Here is an 18326-nt window from a genome sequence, read left to right on the forward strand (position 1 = left end):
TTTGCATTGAACTCTTTATATATGTATAAAGTGGAGAGACCACAAGAAAGGGGCAAAATGGTCTAAAGGTAATGCTGGCGCATGCTTTATCCCAGGCTTAGAAGTTTCTTTCTTGTTTTCATGCTCTAATTAGTCTATAAATTGCTCGGTTTTTATGTGAAGATTTCTTCAATGAGTAACTACAATATCTCAAAAGATCATAATATGATACTAATAGATACTAAATATATTAACTAATGCATAAACATGCCAGTATATAGCATATATTCAGTAATATGTATTTATGCAAGAAAGTGACTGTATCTGCATGCTATGTGACATGTACAAATTGGAATTTGAAATTAAGGATTCTGGTAACTATATAATACTGTGAATACCCGAAATCACAACTGCAAACTTTGCTAAATATGCCACACATCTGGGCAAATAACCAAACAGTGCACACTTGATTCACACTTGATTCACAAAAAAAGAAAATAGAGAAAAAAAAAAAAACCAACGGTAATGATCTTTTGCACACCTAACTAATACGATAAAGATTTTTCCAACTTCAAAATATCTACGAAGAGACAATTTACTATGATTCATGACAATGTCTGATTCTTCACAACATCAAAAGCAAAGCAGATATGGCACAGCATGCAATTAAATCTAGGGAAGTTTGGAGATTATGGAAGGTATAATCCTCCACTTCCCACTGCTGCCAAAATATTTATCAGGGTTCATGTTAACATTTCATTCATTATATGATGAAGATTTTGCCATACTCCTTTTGCCTAGCCTCAGATCAATACTGCTTTACAATACATTTTCTAGTGCAATAATAGAATTTGAAACCATACCGAGCATTCTTTTAAATGGGCCCTTGTAATCATCCAACACTTACTCTGGATCAGACATTTACATCTACATATCTGAAGTTGTCCATAGCTCAACTGAATTGTATGTGAACCTACACGAAGAACCAGCTTTGTGAGATGACCTCATATCCTACCAATTTTAGAGAAGCATCTCTGCTGTTCAAGGAGAGAAACTAGAACAAAAACATATTTAGAAAGAGGACAATGACTTGGAAGCAATGGCCTTCACACACGAATCATAGAAAAATAAAATAAAATAAACACATATGAAAAGAGGAGGAATATTGAGAATGAGGATGGGTTATGAGCAGAACTACTAACCACAGGAAGCTCCATCTGAAAAGCTTGATCATTCCAAGGTAAGATCTTTCATTGCTAGTGGATTGTAAATTACATTAAATGGTTTATCATCCAGGCTGTCCTTTAAAATGGTAATCTGCCCCTCCTTGAGGAGAACATCTTCATCAAGGACTTCAATCTTCTTCTTGAGAGAATTAACCTCATGTTCCAGAAGCATAATTGTTTCGCTTGAATGCTTCACTTCACCCCACAAACGGTCCCTCTCCTCAGAGACTTTTATAAGTGCACCTCTAGTTGAAGTCAGTTCCTTCATGCAATCTTGAAGATCTTGCTGGTGCTGGTTGTTGGTCTCATCTGCCCTCAGCATCTGTTTATAGTTTTTTTTTTTCACAAAAAGAAACACCAATTATATGACACAGAAGGATAATGAAAAATAAAATGACAAAAAGAAGTGGGGCCTGAAGGAGAAACAAAGAATTGGAAAGGCAAACTGAATTTTGCTTGATAATTTAAGAGAAGCACAGAAGCACAGAGAACAAATAATGGTGGAAGCAGGCATGAGTGATAAATCAAAAGATTGTTGCAGGTGACAAACACAGAAAACTAAAAAACAAATAATAGCATGGACAGGATATATGCAAAATTTGATTATACTGCAATATATACAATTGGGTACACATGATAACATATTTTTATTTCTGATAACATTAATAAATTTTAGCAGATACCAAAATGCAATTGTCACCAAAATGGTTTCCTCGAAGACATCCTAGTAGGAATCCATCCTTTTATTAAATGTACAAGTGATTCCTGCTAATATTATGTTATAAAATAATATACATGCTGCACTCATTCAACAAAATATCACAGTCAACAAACAAGTACTGTTGCTTAAGTTGTGGAATACCTGAAGCTCCATGTCCTTTGTCTTGTGGTTAAGACATGAAAGTTCATCTTGCAGCCTTTGGATCTCAGTTCGCATGACATCATGACTCCTTACTAAAGAAGCAAAGTCAGCCTCTAGTCGCTCAAGTTCCAGTTCTCTAGACAAAAGCTTCTCTCGCAGCAATCTAGTAAGGTTGGTTTCTGCCTTCAACTCAAGTTCCAGTTTGTCCTTCATATGCAAATAACAACATTAATTAATTGGAGGAATACTGAATGAAATTAATCATTGAAGCAGCTTTATGACAATCTTTCATATACAACAAATCAAGTGCAGCACTATTTTGCAGTATTATATCTATCGCCCTATGTATCATACTTAACACAATCAAGTTAAACTGGATCCTTACTGAGTTACAAAGAAAATTTACAGTTAGTTTGTATTCTATCCATTCAAGCAACAAAACTGGCTACATATTTGTATAAAAGATTATAAACCTGTTTTGCATGAGAAAATAAAGCTACATTTGTAACTAGTACCTGATCCATTAAATGCCTTGATGCATTGGTTCGCAATTGGCTCCCCAATACTTCTAGATTAGACTTTTCTTCTAGTGTTTCCGATATTGTTTGTAAAGTTTTTCTTAAATTTTCAGTTCCTCTCCTCAAACTCTGGTGTTTAACAGTATAATCAGCAACCGCATATCCACTAAATTCACTATTAGCTTCTTGGCATTGATCACAGTGCTTGCGCTTTATGAAGCTAAGCAATTCTGCACAGAATTGAGCATTATCATTGAGCAATGACAAGCCCTGAGTTTTCAAGCACTCTACTTGAGCATGAAGTTCCTGATCAAGCTTAAACAAGGAGAAGCTCTTGTTGTTTCGAGAACCTTGAAAACGTTCCAAGAGGGAAACATTCTCATGCCTGAGTGACTCCAATTCTTGCCTACAGGATTCGAGCTCCCTCCTCAGCATCTGTTCCACACCTGTCAGCCTTAGATGCTCCATTTGCAGTCTGTTAGAACCATCATTTCTGTGTATTAGTTGCTTCCTAATCTCATCATTGTATTCCTGTCTCAACACATCAATGGTCTTGTCTTGTTCACTGCATGTTCTTTGAAATCTGACAACCAATTTATGTAAATCTCCATTCTCTTTCTCCTTCTCCTTATAGTTTAGTCTTACACATTCCAGATCCTCCACTACTCCATTGAAGCGCTCCTGCAGTTCTGATAACTTCTGGTGGAGATTATTGTTTTCTGTCTTCACTTCTTCCAAATTTTCTGTCAGAGAATTCACCTGAACATGGGAGTTCATAAATTTACTTCTAGCATCAGCCTCATTCCCTTTAATAAAAGAAATTTCTCTTTGAAGAAACACATTTTGCTCTGCCAGCTCCCTTACCCTCTCTTGAAGCCTTTGCTCTTCAGATTGGAACCTCTCAAGTTTCAAGGACCATTCCTTGGACCTCCTGTCCAATTCTTTTTCCAAACTCACTTGTAGTTCATTCTTCTCTTTCTCAAGTCTCCTTGTTCTGGTATCCAGCTCTACCTTGGAATTTTTAATATGCTCTCTTGCAGAAAACCTCTCAGCAAGTCGACACTTTATTTGTGAAGAGAGATCCAATGCCAAGCTTATTCTGTCTTCCACAACATTCTGAATTTTCAAAAGCATAGCTGATGATTTCAAATTCCCACTCTCAAGTTCATCCAGATCAACCTCTTCCGCAGACAAACCCTCCAACTTCTCTTCCACTTCTTTAGCTTTCTTGAGCAATTCTTTATCTATGTCCAGTTTCTCTAGTCCAGAATTTATCGTCTTAGCACTATTTATGCCTATTCGTCCAATTCCAGGAAGGTAGTTTTGCCTTCGGAAGCTCGATAGTTCCTTCATAGAACTAGATCCATTCAAGTCCTCCAAATATGATGTAAGATCAGAAGAATGCTTTTCCAGGAAACGAATGGAGTTCGAATTGGGACGTGGATCCGAGGAATCCTCATAAATATCCTCCATTGTGACAGTTGTTTCAGAATCATAATCTTGCGACTTCACGGATATCCCAGGAACTTCAAGAGATAAACTATCTATACTGTTTTTCATGTATTTCTGAGGAGAAATCAGCCTATCTAGATTCTCCTTTCTGTACTTATGTCGGTATATCAGCCTATCGTCATCTCTTGCCCAGTCCTGCATGGGACGTTCACGACCAATATCTTTCACCTCCCTAAATGAGTAACACCTGCGGTTCTCTTTACCATAGGCTGGAGAAGCTGGTGCAGTTGACTGAGCCTGAGGGGGCCTTCCTAAACAAGGAAGTGTTCCATTCTCAATAACAAAATCATCATGTCCAGTATCAGAACGATGCTGTAGATAATCTTTCTTGGACTTCATTTCTTGATGTTCTCCATCGATATAGAGGTCCAGGAAGTTGTTTTCACTTGCTGTCTCTGCTAAGTGGGTAGCTCTGCATCTCAACGGATTTGGAGAGTCATACAATGAATTTCCAAATGAACATTGATAACCCTTGGAATCAGCAGAAGTATCCAGCTTCTCAATTCTATGTGTCTTTCTAAATGAAGCTCGTTCACCTCTCTTCAATCTTGTATATCTTTCTGGTGTCAGTGAATTGTAGCTAAAGAGAAAAGAAATGAACAAGTTTAGAAACTAGTGATTTTTAGATGAATGAGTACCTCTTATCAACAAATTTTGTATTTGTGCAACAAGAAAAACACACATTTCAGAAGTCAAAACGGGATTGACAGAGTTGCTAGAAAAGAAGAACCATAAGAAGAAAACCTGAAGAATCTTAGTTTTAAAATAAGTGTTAAATATCCTTTCAAACTTAATTATTTCTAAGAATATGTATAATTAAAGTACCAAAAGGTATATAACACCAGATCAAATCAGATGTAATACTTCCACAAACTACTTTAGAAGTTAGTCACGGTGAAAGGAGATTGTAAAGGGGCATAATCCTATTTTTCACTGCACATCAGCATAAATTTTAGTTTGTCCAAAAAGTACACAGTCTACAAGTTCAATTAATTATCTTACAACCTGCGGTGGCCAAAAGGTTATTACAAATATCAAAAGTCAAATAAGAAATTGAAAGCAAAGCATATGAAACTGAATGCATCATTAATGAAATAAAAAACATTTCAAGCATCAACACTGATATATGCACGGCTAAAATGGGACTTGAAATATTGCGAAGATGTTTCTTGTTTGCAGAATGGAAAGAAAATGAACTTAATTATTATAAGGGTTAATAGAATTTCTAAGTACATAATATAGCATGATGAGACATGAAAAGCCAGATAATACTATTGCCAAATGTTTAGTAAGTCCTTTTAATGGTTACTTTTGTTATGTATAATCACCAAGAGATTCCCTTGGCATGACATATCAAATTGAATATTCCCATGAATTTAAGGTCTATAGTGGATAGAAAAGCAAGCAGAAGGGAAGTGGAAAGGAACAAAAACAAAACAAGGTTGGGTAAAAGAATTCTAGATATCTAAGATGAAATGTATTAATGAGCCTATAGAGAGTGAATTTCTTAAATTAAAAAAAAAAAACATACAGTACAATGTTACCACACTGAGATTGCTGAATTTATGAGGTCATGCTATTCTAGTCATGCATAAGCATACTCTTTTACAAAGTTTGAGCCTAACATTGGGCAATTCCAATCAAAATAAAAATTTACAAAACTTTTGAGTAGTCCACTTACTTGTTAGAACATTCGGCTTTCTGATGAGGTGAATTTCCACAGCTGGATATAAACACACTTTGCTCATTGACAGAATTCATGTTTCCTCCTCCAGAAGCACAATATATGGCAGGATATGAAAATGAAATGCTCCTGCTGAGATGCTTACTGGAAGAATCCTCGGTTTCTTGGTGCTGCCCCCTTAGATCATAAGCATTATCTTGGGGACTCTGAGAGCTGCCCCTAACCTTTCCATGTTTAGAATTCGAAACCTTGACATCATCGCTGCTATTTCCACTGCTCGATGCCAATGATTTAAAGGAGAAAAATCTCCTCATCTCTAAAACTTAATGTTAATTGATCTGAGGAGACAAATGCAGCAACCTTCAGCAGTTAACAAAAAAAGTTGAACAGAAAACCATGTCATATTCCTCATACTCTCAAACTGAAAAACAAGAAAACCAAATGCAAAGGATGACTACAATGGGATTGTTTATCTCACCCTGATCTATGTCAGCTAAAGTATTCAGAATGCTCTAAATTTGCAAAAAAGGACTGTCAGAGAATCATTATCATGATTCAAGAAAGAACATGGGCAAGTTTGAGAAGCAAATAGAAGCCCAGAGTCATACAAAGAATGCAAATCACATCACATACATACATCCAAAGATGATAGAAAATAAAAAAGAAGGGTTGTCTATAATTGCAAGAAAGATAACAGATGAATGACTACAAAAGTAAGAATATGGAAATCATCACAGTGGCACAAAATGTGACAGGCTAAACCTAAGATGAATCATCACACTGGCACAACATGTGACTGGATAAACCTTCGATGAATGATTACCAAATCGAAATGACAGGATAACAAGAAGTTAAATCTCAACGCAAATGCATCTCACTAGAAAATGTCATTCCACTCAAATACCTACTCTTTAGAAACTGCCAATCCACATGCAACTCCTGTTTCATGGCAAAAAAAAAAAAAGAACAATAAAAAAGCGATCTTTATATCAAAATGAATCAAAACACTTCAAAAATCAAATCTTTAAGCCCAACATTTAAGCATTTAAAGTTTCCCAACTATAAAATATTCAAACACAACAAAAAGAAACCCTAAAGAATCAAAATTCTCAAGAACTCCAAGAATTGAGTATCAAAAACCAAGAGGAGCATTGAACTCACCAAAAACTCAAACAAGAAGCATCAATTGCCGTCTTCCCTACTTCAAGTTACCACCATTTTCAGCCAAGATTGGATGTAATTGGTAACTAAATCGTCATCAATACACAATTAAACCATATATATATATATATATATATTACAATCAAAGAAAGTGAGAGAAAAGTTACCGTTGAGCTGTTCCTTGAATAGACCATTTTACCTGAATTGCGGTATTTTCAGATTTCAGGGAAAAAATCCATAATTCCAGAGAAGAAAGATAGCAAATTTCCAAAATCTTTCCTTTTTTATTTTCTCATTTTTTTTCTCTGAATTTTCTGAAAAAAAACGAGGCAATATATTAGAGAAATTCAGACAGCCCACCGCGCGGTAGAGTAATCGGAGTCTTTCACTATCGGGTTCGGATCTAAAACTTATAGGGTTGGAGGTTTTATTTAAAGAATGGGTTTACTCTGCTTTGATGTTTTCAGTTTAAAAAAAGATTATTATAAAAACGAAAATAAAAAGACTTATATAAACTAAATATATAATTTATATTAAAATAAATAGATTGAATTTTATTTATAGTATATTTTAAAACTTCCAATCTTCCATATAGAACTCCCGTGTTTTATCATATACTACTAGCAATTGGAATGAGTTTAATCTGCTTTTATATTTTTAATTTAAAATAATTATAATTATAAAAATAAAAATAAAAGGATTTATACGAACTAAATATATAATTTGTATTAAAATAAATAGATTGAAATTTATTTACAGTATATTTTTAAAATAAGTGCTCTCATCAAAGCTAAGGATGCAAAGAATCACAGTTTTGATTTTAATATCAGAAATAAAGTAAAATATAGGAAAAATACCTTTTTTGGACTTGGATGTGTTTGATCAAATGCTCCCTTGAAAACTTTACTTTTTATGATTTTTTTTTTCTTTTTAAACTGAACACCAGCCAGATGTTTTTAACTTATAATTGGCTCAATTTAAATACAACCTTGGGTGCAGCAAAAGATTGAAAATCAATATTTAAAATGAAGTTAAAAAACTTGCATTACATTACATTATTTATTGTTTGCTTAGAAGAAAGGACCATAAATAGTGGTTTGATTGGAAATTGAAATGCACCTTGTCATAATGCTGAGTTTGAGGAATAGGCATTCATCAGTTTAAGTTGGAAGCTAAGATAGACTTGATAGAATTCATCTAACAACAATACGAAGATATTTCTTTGTTTTCTTTCTCTCAGTGTTAGGTGGTCTCACCAACTCCATTCTAGTGCATCTCTCAAGCACCAGTGGATAATTAATTAAAAATAACATAGATATATATATATATAACAAACCCCGTAACAAGAGAGTGATAGCTACCAAAAGAGCTTATAGCCCAACGATATTAACCCATTGTAAAAAAAGAGTGTGAAATATTTAAAAAATCTTGAGTTTGAGTTTAAATCTTGCTGGATGCAGTGGTGGTAACAGGTCCTCAGTTGTGAGTATGGGTTTACTGTTCATACTCGGTGTCTCTAAGTGAGGCCACTTTGTGTCTCCAAGTGAGGCCATGCGGGCTAAATAATCAATTTTTGACCCCTACACACCCTGTTAATGTATATATAGCATTTGTCGCTTTCATTAAAAAAAGTTGAAAATATTAAAATGGTTCTTCTATTTTGCGTTTTTCACCTTTTTAGTTCCTCTATAATTTTCTCTTCAACATTGCTGCATCTCTTTTGGGGAGACGGTTCAGTTTCCCCATGTTTTGTTCTGCTCTAAGTCCCTGAACTTATGAAGTCTTGTTTCCGTAGTGGACCAATTCGTTAACATACCACCAAGCTATTTTTTATTAACATAATGACACCGAGATATAAAATCCACCCTTTAAGTATTTATATTTGTACATTTTCATCCTTTAGCTGAAGGATTTACCTTTTTGGTCCCTCTAGTTGATGAACGTCCATAAGTTGGAGGGTCCAAAAAGGACTGAAATATATAAATACGAGGACCAACAGGGAGAATCCGTTAGCTAAAAAATGGAAATATGCAAATATGAGGACCAAAAAGAGAGGGATCACTTTGATATTTATATTAAAAAAAATAGTAGGACATTTTCTCCTAAGTGAAAGATTGAGCATTTGACTCTTTTCTAACTTTATAGCTTATTCATATTTATCATATATATATAGGCAAAACATCATATTTGGATACCCATAAATAAGAAATCTATAGGCGTCCATTTATCAGCCGTTGGATATCGATTCAACAGTTGACATTGATAAATAGTATTACTGTGCAATGTATTGTTCCAAACAGTGATTATTGTACTTATTGCTATAGTAAATACTGTTCATCAATATTTGTCATTGGATCGAGATCCAACGGCTGATAATGGACGTCCATAGATTTTTTTTTTATTTATGGATGTTTATTATCAGCCATTGGATCGAGTTCATAGATGAATGGTCCCGTGTGTGTATATATATATATACAAACATGCATTTTTATCCCTTAGAATCTTAGATGAGTTCACATATCATTTTTAACAAAATCAACCTCTTTTCTTCTTCTCCCTTTATGGGACTTGATTTGTGTAATAAATAATATCCTACCCAAACATGCAACTTTAATAATCTTGTCCCAAACAAAGGAAACCAAAACTATTCAAAATCATTAGTAGAATAAATATATGGGTATATTTCACTTTCTTTACAACTTCACCACAAGCATGAATAAATAAAAAATAATAATAATACTTGGAGGACAAAAAAGGCACGCATATATGAAGTAAAATTCATGTCTTGATCCAATGACACAATTTCACATGATGATATATTGTGCATAAGAAATCCATGTAAAAAATTGGACAATATACTAAAAGACATATACAAAATAGAATTTATATGTATTTTAGAAAATGTGAATAAATTTTGATAAGATGGAAAACATCATACTGGCACACGTTAGAAAATATTATTTCACTTGAATACCTATTCTTTAGAAACCTCTGATCCATATACAACTGCTATATATATATATATATATATGGATAATCAAGATTAACAATGAAGTTGAAAATAGAATTAGCCTTGAAATGTTTGTTAATTATATTGCCTATATATGGCTTGCTTATAAGAAAGGACCATAAATAGTTTGGGGTGAAGATGCAATTACAACTTGACCTCAAACATGAATAAATAAATAATACTTGGAGGAAAAAAAAGGCACTTATATGAAGTAAACTGTTAGAGAGTGAGAGGAAGAGAGAAATGCTTGAACCATTGATCTCAATGGACAAGCTCATGTATAAATAGATGATGAAGTGTACAAGTACATATAGTGTACATAGTCTATACTTAGGATATACATACACATATATACATGTATCTAACACCCCTACTCAAACTCAAGACGGATCATACGTCTGGAGTTTGGATAACATGAAAAGATGTCGATCGCGAGTCTCAGCGCTTTGGTGAAAAAAAGTCGACAACTCGAACCTCTCGTGGGAAGGTAATGAAGAGACACCGTCTCGAGAACGAACATGACATCGAGTGAAATGGGCATCCACTCAATGTGTTTGGTCAGCTCATGCTTGACCGGGTCAGCAGCGATCTGAAGGGCCCCAGTGCTATCACAGTGAAGAGGAATAGGGGAGGTCTGCAGTATCCCAAAGTCTTGTAGGATCGAGCGAAGCCAAAGTACCTCCCTGAACAGAGAAGCTAAAGCACGAACCTCGACCTCAAGATCTGGACTTGGCTCATCAGTATCATTTGCTTTCTTAGTCTTCCAAACAATGAGCGAAGATCCAAGAAAGATACAAGAATCGATGATGTAGAAACGATCATCGGGGAACTAGCCCAAGTAGCATCGGAATAGGCCTCATGAGTGAAGAGTGGAATGAGCGTGAATAGAGCAGACCACGAGATGCAGATACACGAAGATAGCGCAGTACTCGGAGAAGATGTGCATAATGAACAGAAGTAGGAGCTGCAACAAACTGACTCAAAATATGGACTGCATGAGAAATGTCAGGATGAGTGACAGCCAAGTAAACCAAGCTGCCAACAAGATGTCGATATCGAGAGGGATCAGGTAAAGGAGTCCCATCAGAAGCTCGAAGCTGCAAGTGAAGCTCCATGGGTGTAGCAGCAATGCGAGTATCAATCAAGCCAGAGCGAGCAAGAAGGTCAAGAGTATATCGCTGCTGAGTAAGACGGTAGCCATCAGACTGAGAAGTGATCTCAATACCCAAGAAGTAACGAAGCGGACCCAAATCGGTTATCAAGAATGTCTCACGCAGTTTCGCCTCACAAAGGCAATGTGAGCGGGGATCATCTCCGATGAAGAATCATGTCATCCACATAGAGGAGAAGAATAATGCGGCCGCGATGTGAAGAATAAACAAAGACTGCCGAATCATGGATGCTCGAAGTGAAACCAGCCGCCTCAATAACTAAGATCTTGATCAGCTCAAACCAGGGCCCGTGGAGCCTGCTTAAGACCATAAAGAGCACGACTGAAGTCGACAAATGCGACCCTCGAGGCACCCGAAGACCAGGAGGAGGAGTCATATAAACTTCCTCCTTTAAGTCACCGTGAAGAAACGCATTCTTCACATCAGTCGATGTAGGGTCCACTCTCGAGCGATCGCAACGGCAATCAATGTACGTGCATGAGATGTATGTGGGCTACTGGGCAAAGGTCTCCCTCATAGTCACGACCATGCTCCCCGCTGGAAACCACGAGCAACCAAGCGCGCCTTATAGCGCTCGAGAGACCCATCAGAACGAGTCTTCACCCTGTAAATCCAGCGGCATGTAATCGGAGTAGCATGAGAAGGGAGGGGAACTAAATCCCAAGTATGAGTCTGAGACAATGCATCAAGTTCCTCAGCCATGGCAGTACGCCACGCAGGTGACTGCACCGCCTCTCTGTAGGTACCTGGCTCAAGGACATGCGAGACACTAGTGCTAGCAGTAGCATAACGGTCAGGAGGATGTAAAGTGGATCGATCACGTAGAATGTAAGTGTGAGAGGGTACCTTAGGATCAGGATCAGCGGTAGAGGGGGTGTCAGAGAGGACCGGCCGAGGTGAAGATGCTGCAGGTTCCCGACGATGATAAGTGTAACGAAGAGGAGGATGTGCGGAAGGAAGTGAGGAAGAATCGACAGATAAGGAGGGAGAAGGAATAGGAGATAAATGAGAGAGAAGCTCTGGAGAGGAAGGACGTGGTAGAGAAGTAGTGGACGCTGGGGGAGTATCCTTAGTGGATGAAAAAGGAAAAAGGAAGGAAAGAGGGACAGCGGGAGAAGTAGATGTAGTAGAAGGGGGGAAGCATAAAAAGGAGTGGTCTCATCAAACATGACATCTCGAGAGATGCGAAAACGACGAGTGACTGGGTCATAACAACGATAACCTTTGTGTTCAAGACTGTACCCCAGAAAAACACAAAGAACCGACTGGGTGGTGAGTTTTGTCCGCTCCCGAGGTGAGAGTAAGACAAAACAACGACAACCAAAAGCACGAAGGTGATCATAGTGAGGGGGAGTTCCATGTAGGAACTCACCAGGACTACAACCCTAAAGATGAGATGATGGTTACAGATTAATAAGGTAGACGGCAGTGTGAACAGCATCAGCCCAGAAGTGAGGAGGAAGAGAGGCGCCAAGCAGAAGAGCTCGGGCCGTCTCTAAAATGTGACGATGCTTGCGCTCAGCGACCCCATTCTGAGGATGAGCCCCAGGACAGGATAGTTGAGGCAAGGTGCCCTCAGAAGATAAATAGGTACGAAAAGCATGAGAGGTGTATTCTCCGCCAGAATCAGACCTAAAGGTCTTGATAGAGGCAGAAAACTGAGTGTGCACCATAGCAGTAAAAGAGCGATATATAAATAAAAGCTGACTACGATGATGCATAAGATAAACCCAGGTAAAACGTGTGTGATCATCAATAAAAATAACATAATATCGATTGCCACCTTTAGATACAAAAGGAGCAGGGCCCCAAACATCAGAGTGAATGAGTTCAAAAGGGGCACTAGTTTGAGACTGACTCAACGGATAGGGACGCTGTAACTGTTTACCAAGTTTACAGCCAAAACAGACAATATCAGAAGGAGGAGAGACACCTCCTAGGACGCCCTGACTGACAAGAGAAGACATACGAGACTGACACAAATGACCAAGACGATGATGCCACAGATGATGAGATATAGTAGTAGCATAACAGTGAGAAATAGACCTGTCTGAAGAGGGAAGACGAAGGGAATCCAGCGCATATACTACACTATGGCGGCGGCGGCCAGCTCCAATCACCGCTCCACTGTGATCCTGCACATGACAAGAGGTCCGGTCAAAAATAACCTGACAGTCATAATCAGTGAGTTGACTAACGGACATAAGGTTCATGGATAGGTGAGGGACATGAGAGACAGAGGGGACAGAGAAAGCACTAGTGGAGAGATGACCAGTGGAAGAGACAGGTAAAAGTGTGCCATCAGCAATGCGAACACGAGTATGAAGATAAGGAGGATGAGAATGGTGAAAATGAGTGGCATCATGTGTCATGTGAAAGCTAGCACCAGAGTCAAGAAGCCAAAGAGGACAGGAACTACCTGGAGTGGGTGGAGTAACCTGAGCTGAACGTGCCTGACCAGTAGAGATGTCGCTCAGATGTGACTGTTGAAACTGACGAAGCATCACCAATAGCTGCTGCTAATCGGTAGGAGAGAGAGACAGTGGAAGTCGATGCAGAGTGCATCTGAGAAGGGGGTGTGGGAAGGAGCGGCAGAGTCGGTGATGAAGTCATGCGGGAAAGGCCTCGCTGCTTCTTCCGGCAGTCACGCTCAATGTGTCCCACAATGCCACAATAGTGGCAAGTCACAGTCTTCTTCGGCCGCTGAGAAGACCGAGAAGCAATGTAGTAGAAGAGGACGGGTAGCTGGGTGAAGGGAGCAGGAGTACGAGTAGCAGCAAGTGCACCGCCTCGGGAAGGAAGCTCGAAGACGAGTCTCCTCAGCACGAACAATAGTGAATGCCTCATCTAAGGAGTGTGTGGTAGGAGCATGTAAGAGCTGGGCCCGGGTCGACTCAAACTCAGGACGTAGACGCATAATGAACGCGTACATACGTCGTGACTCCTCATGGCGACGACGATCGGGTACATGCCTCATCGTGAGCAAGCTGAGGAGCCGAAAGCAGCATGGGTAGGGCGGTGAGAGGGTGTAAGGGCATCAACCGCGCCATAACTCACGTAATCGACTATAGTAATGATCAATCAGTATCCTCCCTTGATGCAGAGTATCAAGGGCCTGATATAAGGTATAGATCTGTGCCTAACTGGAACCGCAGTAACGGCGCTCCAAGTAGCTCCACATCGCTCGAGCAGTGGGTAGATCCGCAATATGGGTGCGAATATCAATGGTAACAGTCTGACAAATAATCATCCGTGTCGTAGAATCATCTACAATCCACTTCTCAAGCTGTTGCTCATAAGCTTTGAGAATGGCGATGATCGACGATCGCTCGGAATCACCGGAGCGATGAGAAGTACCGTCAACATGGGAAAGAACACGAATGCCATCAAGAATGGGCTTGAGAGTAAGCCACCATGGAATATAATTGGTGCCATCAAGCACCACATCAGAGTGGGAGATATTGCGGTGACGGACATCAGGAAGAACTCCACTAAGTCCGTACAGGTCCATACTTTTTTTTTTGGATGCTGAAATTAAATTACAAAAACAATTCTTAAACAAGAGAATAAAACCAAAAAGCAACCAATTAAAAAAACATAAAGCAAGGTCGAAAATGAGGATCCCGGGTCAGGGCCCAGATCCGCAAGCGCGCAGAGGTCCGGCGAGGCTGGGGGCGAGCGCGGGCGGAGCGTGGCAGGGGGCGAGCTGGAGGCGAGCGCGGCAAGCGCGGGCGCAGCTGCGGTCGCGGCGCAGCGCGCAAGCGCGGCAGGCGGTGAGCACGCGCGTGGGCGCAAGCGCGGCAGGGGCGCGGTCGCGAGTGCGGCAGGGGCAAGCGTGGTCGGAGAAGAGCACGGCCGGAACGAACGGCGGCGGTCGCCGGAGAAGGATCGCCGGAGAAGGAGTGGCGGGGTTCGACACCACTGCAACCTAGGCTAATCTGATGCCATGTTAGAGAGTGAGAGGAAGAGAGAAATGCTTGAACCATTGATCTCAATGGACAAGCTCATGTATAAATAGATGATGAAGTGTACAAATACATATAGTGTACATAGTCTATACTCAGGATATACATACACATATATACATGTATCTAACATAAACTACATGTCTTGATCCAATAACACAATTTTATATGCTGCTATATTGTACATATATAGCAAATCCATGTAAGTGACTAGAAAATATGCTAAAAGTCATGTATAGAATAGAATTTATATGTATTCTAAAAATGTGAATAAACTTTGATAGGATGTGAAACATCAAATTGGCACACACTAAAAAATGTTATTTCTCTTGAATAGCTATTCTTTAGAAACCGTCAATCCGTATACATCTTCTACATATATATATGTATATATATATATATAGTAATAATCAAGATTTAAAATGAAGTTATAAATAGAATTAGCCTTGAAATGTTTGTTAATTTTATTGGTTCATGGCTTGCTTGTAAGAAAGGACCATAACTAGTTTGAGTGGAAGATGCAATGAGGCTCATAATGATGCTTGAGTTGTGAGTGAGGATATGCTTAATAGAACTAACCTGAGCACAATAAATGGTATTTCTTTATTTTCTTCTTTAATGTTAGGTAGTCTCAACAACTTCACTGTGTCGCATCTCAATAATTCCTTGATTTTGTTGGGTAATTAAAAAAATCTCGACTTTTAAATCTAAAATATTTGCAAAAGAATATCTAAAAGTTACTCATTTCATTATTATTATATAAAATTTATTTAATTAAGTTTTAAAATATTCAATTCAACAACAATAATTATTGTGTGGTGTGATGTCTAATTAGAAAAGGCAATTACAATCAAAAAGAAGATTATAAGACCAAAAAGAACATCGAAACTAAAATGACAATAGTGAACATAAGACTTAATAATTAAAACTAAAAACAAACAAGCAGATAGTGATAGTGGTGTCTAGAAAATAATAGATCATCCATTATAAGTGGCACATGAAAAAAATAATAATCGAGCTTTTCAAGTAAGTTCAATTATCAGTTAAATAAAAATAGTACATTTTTCCAAAATATATTTTTCCAATTAGATTATAATCCATTTGATAAATTTAAGAAGTGACTTTATATATTGTAAGTGAAAAGCAAAATTTTATTTAATAGCAATATTTTTGGAAAAAAAAAAACAGTTTAATGTAAAAATTAAATAAATAAATAAATAAATAATTCACTATTAAAGTCACTTAAATTAAAACCTCAATATCCTTTGTGCTGTTTACCATGATTTCCATGGTGTGGCCCATGTTGGCTAAGCCCATAGTCCTTTCCTTTTGGACTGGGCCACTGAAACAAAAAAGTCCAGTTGAGTTTGGGCCCGAGCCCTGCATCAGGATTGACACCGAAATTCTAAGGCGGCCCAAAGACAGCCTGGCACGACTTCTCCTCGTCTTGTATCAAAACCCTAATAACGAATCCCATTCCCTCGACCTCGAGCTCGCACCTTACGCCATGGCTGCCCATCTCCGCTTCTCCCCACTCTCCAACCCGTCCATTACCCCTCGCTTCCTCTCCCATCTCCCCTCCACTTCCCTTCCCTTCTGCTCCCGCCCATCCTCCCCCACCTCCCTTTCCCTCTTCACTTCCTTCGCCGGCTCCGATAACCCACCCATCGGCCCTCGGGACGGAGGACGCGGCGGTGGAAATGGCAATGGCGACGGTCACCTTCCTGACAAACCAGAACCATCGAATTCCTCCGGCCTTATCGGGATTCTTCTCGAAGGATGGCGATCTAGGGTTTCCGCGGACCCTCAGTTTCCCTTCAAGGTCCTGATGGAAGAGCTTGTCGGCGTGAGTGCTTGCGTCCTCGGCGACATGGCTACTCGCCCCAACTTCGGCCTCAATGAGCTTGACTTCGTGTTCTCCACCGTTGTTGTTGGTTCGATTCTCAACTTCGTTCTCATGTACCTCCTCGCCCCAACCTCCCTCTCCACCACTACCCTCCCCGGCCTTTTCTCGTCTTGCCCTCCTTCTCACATGTTCGAGTCTGGCTCCTTCTCTTTCCCCTCCCGCTTCGGCACCTTCGTGTACAAAGGCCTCACCTTTGCGGCCGTAGGCTTCATCGCCGGTCTCGCCGGCACCGCCATCTCCAACGGCTTGATCGCTTTTCGTAAGAGAATGGATCCTGAGTTCGAGACTCCGAACAAGCCCCCTCCAACAGTGCTGAATGCGTTTACTTGGGCGTTGCACATGGGGCTGAGTAGCAACCTCAGGTACCAGACTCTCAACGGGATTGAGTTCTTAATGGCGAAAGTGTTGCCGCCGGCGGGTTTCAAGGTTTCGGTGGTGGGCTTGAGGTGCTTGAACAATGTGCTCGGCGGGGCATCGTTTGTGATGCTTGCTAGGCTCACAGGCTCGCAGAAAGTGGGCGAGAAGCGGGAGGAGCTGAAGGAGAGCTTGTGTGCGGTTGTAGACAATACTGATGGGGAGCTGGAGAGAAGAATTGATGGCTCTGAATCCAAGTAAGTAACTTTCTTCTTGTTTTCTTTCTTTGAGCTTGAAAATGAGAGCAATGGAAATGAGGCAAATTTCGGAGGGGAGAGTGGGCAAGGATCTCTGTTTTATATTTAAAAAAATAAAACAAGGGGTTTTTTTTTTAGGCTTTGTAAATGAAATGGGATCAATGGATTTGGGGCATGTTATTGTGTAATTTTTTAATAGAGAAAATTTGGTTTTTTTTTGAGTTTTTTTATTCTATAAAATCATCTTAAATTTTGTTGTTTTCCGAATTGTTTATGAAATGATTTCTTTTTTTTTTTAGTACAAGTTATTTGAAAAATCAAACCTTCTTTCAATAATTCTTTTGAATTATATCAAGATTGAAGGCATATATATATATATATATATATATTAAAAAACTCATGAGATGAGACCACTTTGTTTGTTAGGTGAACAAGTAAAGGGCCATCAAAGTTTATGGATAAAACTATTTTAAATAAATAAATTATTATTATATTGTAAATGAATCGCTTTAAAAATTCACGAACTGCAAAAGTTATATAAATATATATGAAGAGAGAGAATATATAATCTGGGGACATCAAATTAATAAAAGGGGGAGAGACAGAGAATGAGAGATGTAGGAACAAATTGAACAAATTGAGACATAAACAGTTGAATGAATGGTAGAAATGGTTCCGTTGCACGGACAGCCAACGGATGGGTATGTTAGTTCTTTGTTG

General features: G+C 38.9%; 2 protein-coding genes across 7 annotated transcripts; one reads left to right on the forward strand and one right to left on the reverse strand.

Annotated features, from left to right (window-relative positions):
* Positions 1-503: 503 nt before the first annotated feature.
* Positions 504-7241, reverse strand: LOC120250526 (CAP-Gly domain-containing linker protein 1-like). 6 transcript variants are annotated; one of them, XM_039259346.1, is made up of 8 exons: positions 7110-7241; positions 6943-7028; positions 6690-6720; positions 5779-6119; positions 2583-4677; positions 2068-2274; positions 1182-1527; positions 504-952 (listed from the first exon to the last, which is right to left on the reverse strand). In XM_039259346.1, exons 4-7 carry the CDS (start codon positions 6093-6095, stop codon positions 1210-1212), a joined length of 2937 nt encoding a protein of 978 aa, XP_039115280.1. In that variant the 5' UTR covers positions 6096-6119; positions 6690-6720; positions 6943-7028; positions 7110-7241; the 3' UTR covers positions 504-952; positions 1182-1209. The 6 variants fall into 6 exon arrangements, with proteins under 6 accessions (XP_039115280.1, XP_039115281.1, XP_039115282.1 ...); XM_039259347.1 differs by having other exon boundaries at positions 7142-7238; XM_039259348.1 differs by lacking the exon at positions 6690-6720.
* A 9306-nt stretch (positions 7242-16547) lies between these two features.
* On the forward strand, positions 16548-17827 carry LOC120283583 (protein RETICULATA-RELATED 3, chloroplastic-like). The gene has a single exon (XM_039290291.1). The coding sequence runs from the start codon at positions 16597-16599 to the stop codon at positions 17608-17610; it is 1014 nt and encodes a 337-aa protein (XP_039146225.1). The 5' UTR covers positions 16548-16596; the 3' UTR covers positions 17611-17827.
* The last annotated feature ends 499 nt before the right edge of the window (positions 17828-18326 follow it).

The sequence above is a fragment of the Dioscorea cayenensis genome, chromosome 19 (genome assembly GCF_009730915.1).
Source record: "Dioscorea cayenensis subsp. rotundata cultivar TDr96_F1 chromosome 19, TDr96_F1_v2_PseudoChromosome.rev07_lg8_w22 25.fasta, whole genome shotgun sequence".
In the NCBI taxonomy this organism is placed as follows: domain Eukaryota; kingdom Viridiplantae; phylum Streptophyta; class Magnoliopsida; order Dioscoreales; family Dioscoreaceae; genus Dioscorea; species Dioscorea cayenensis.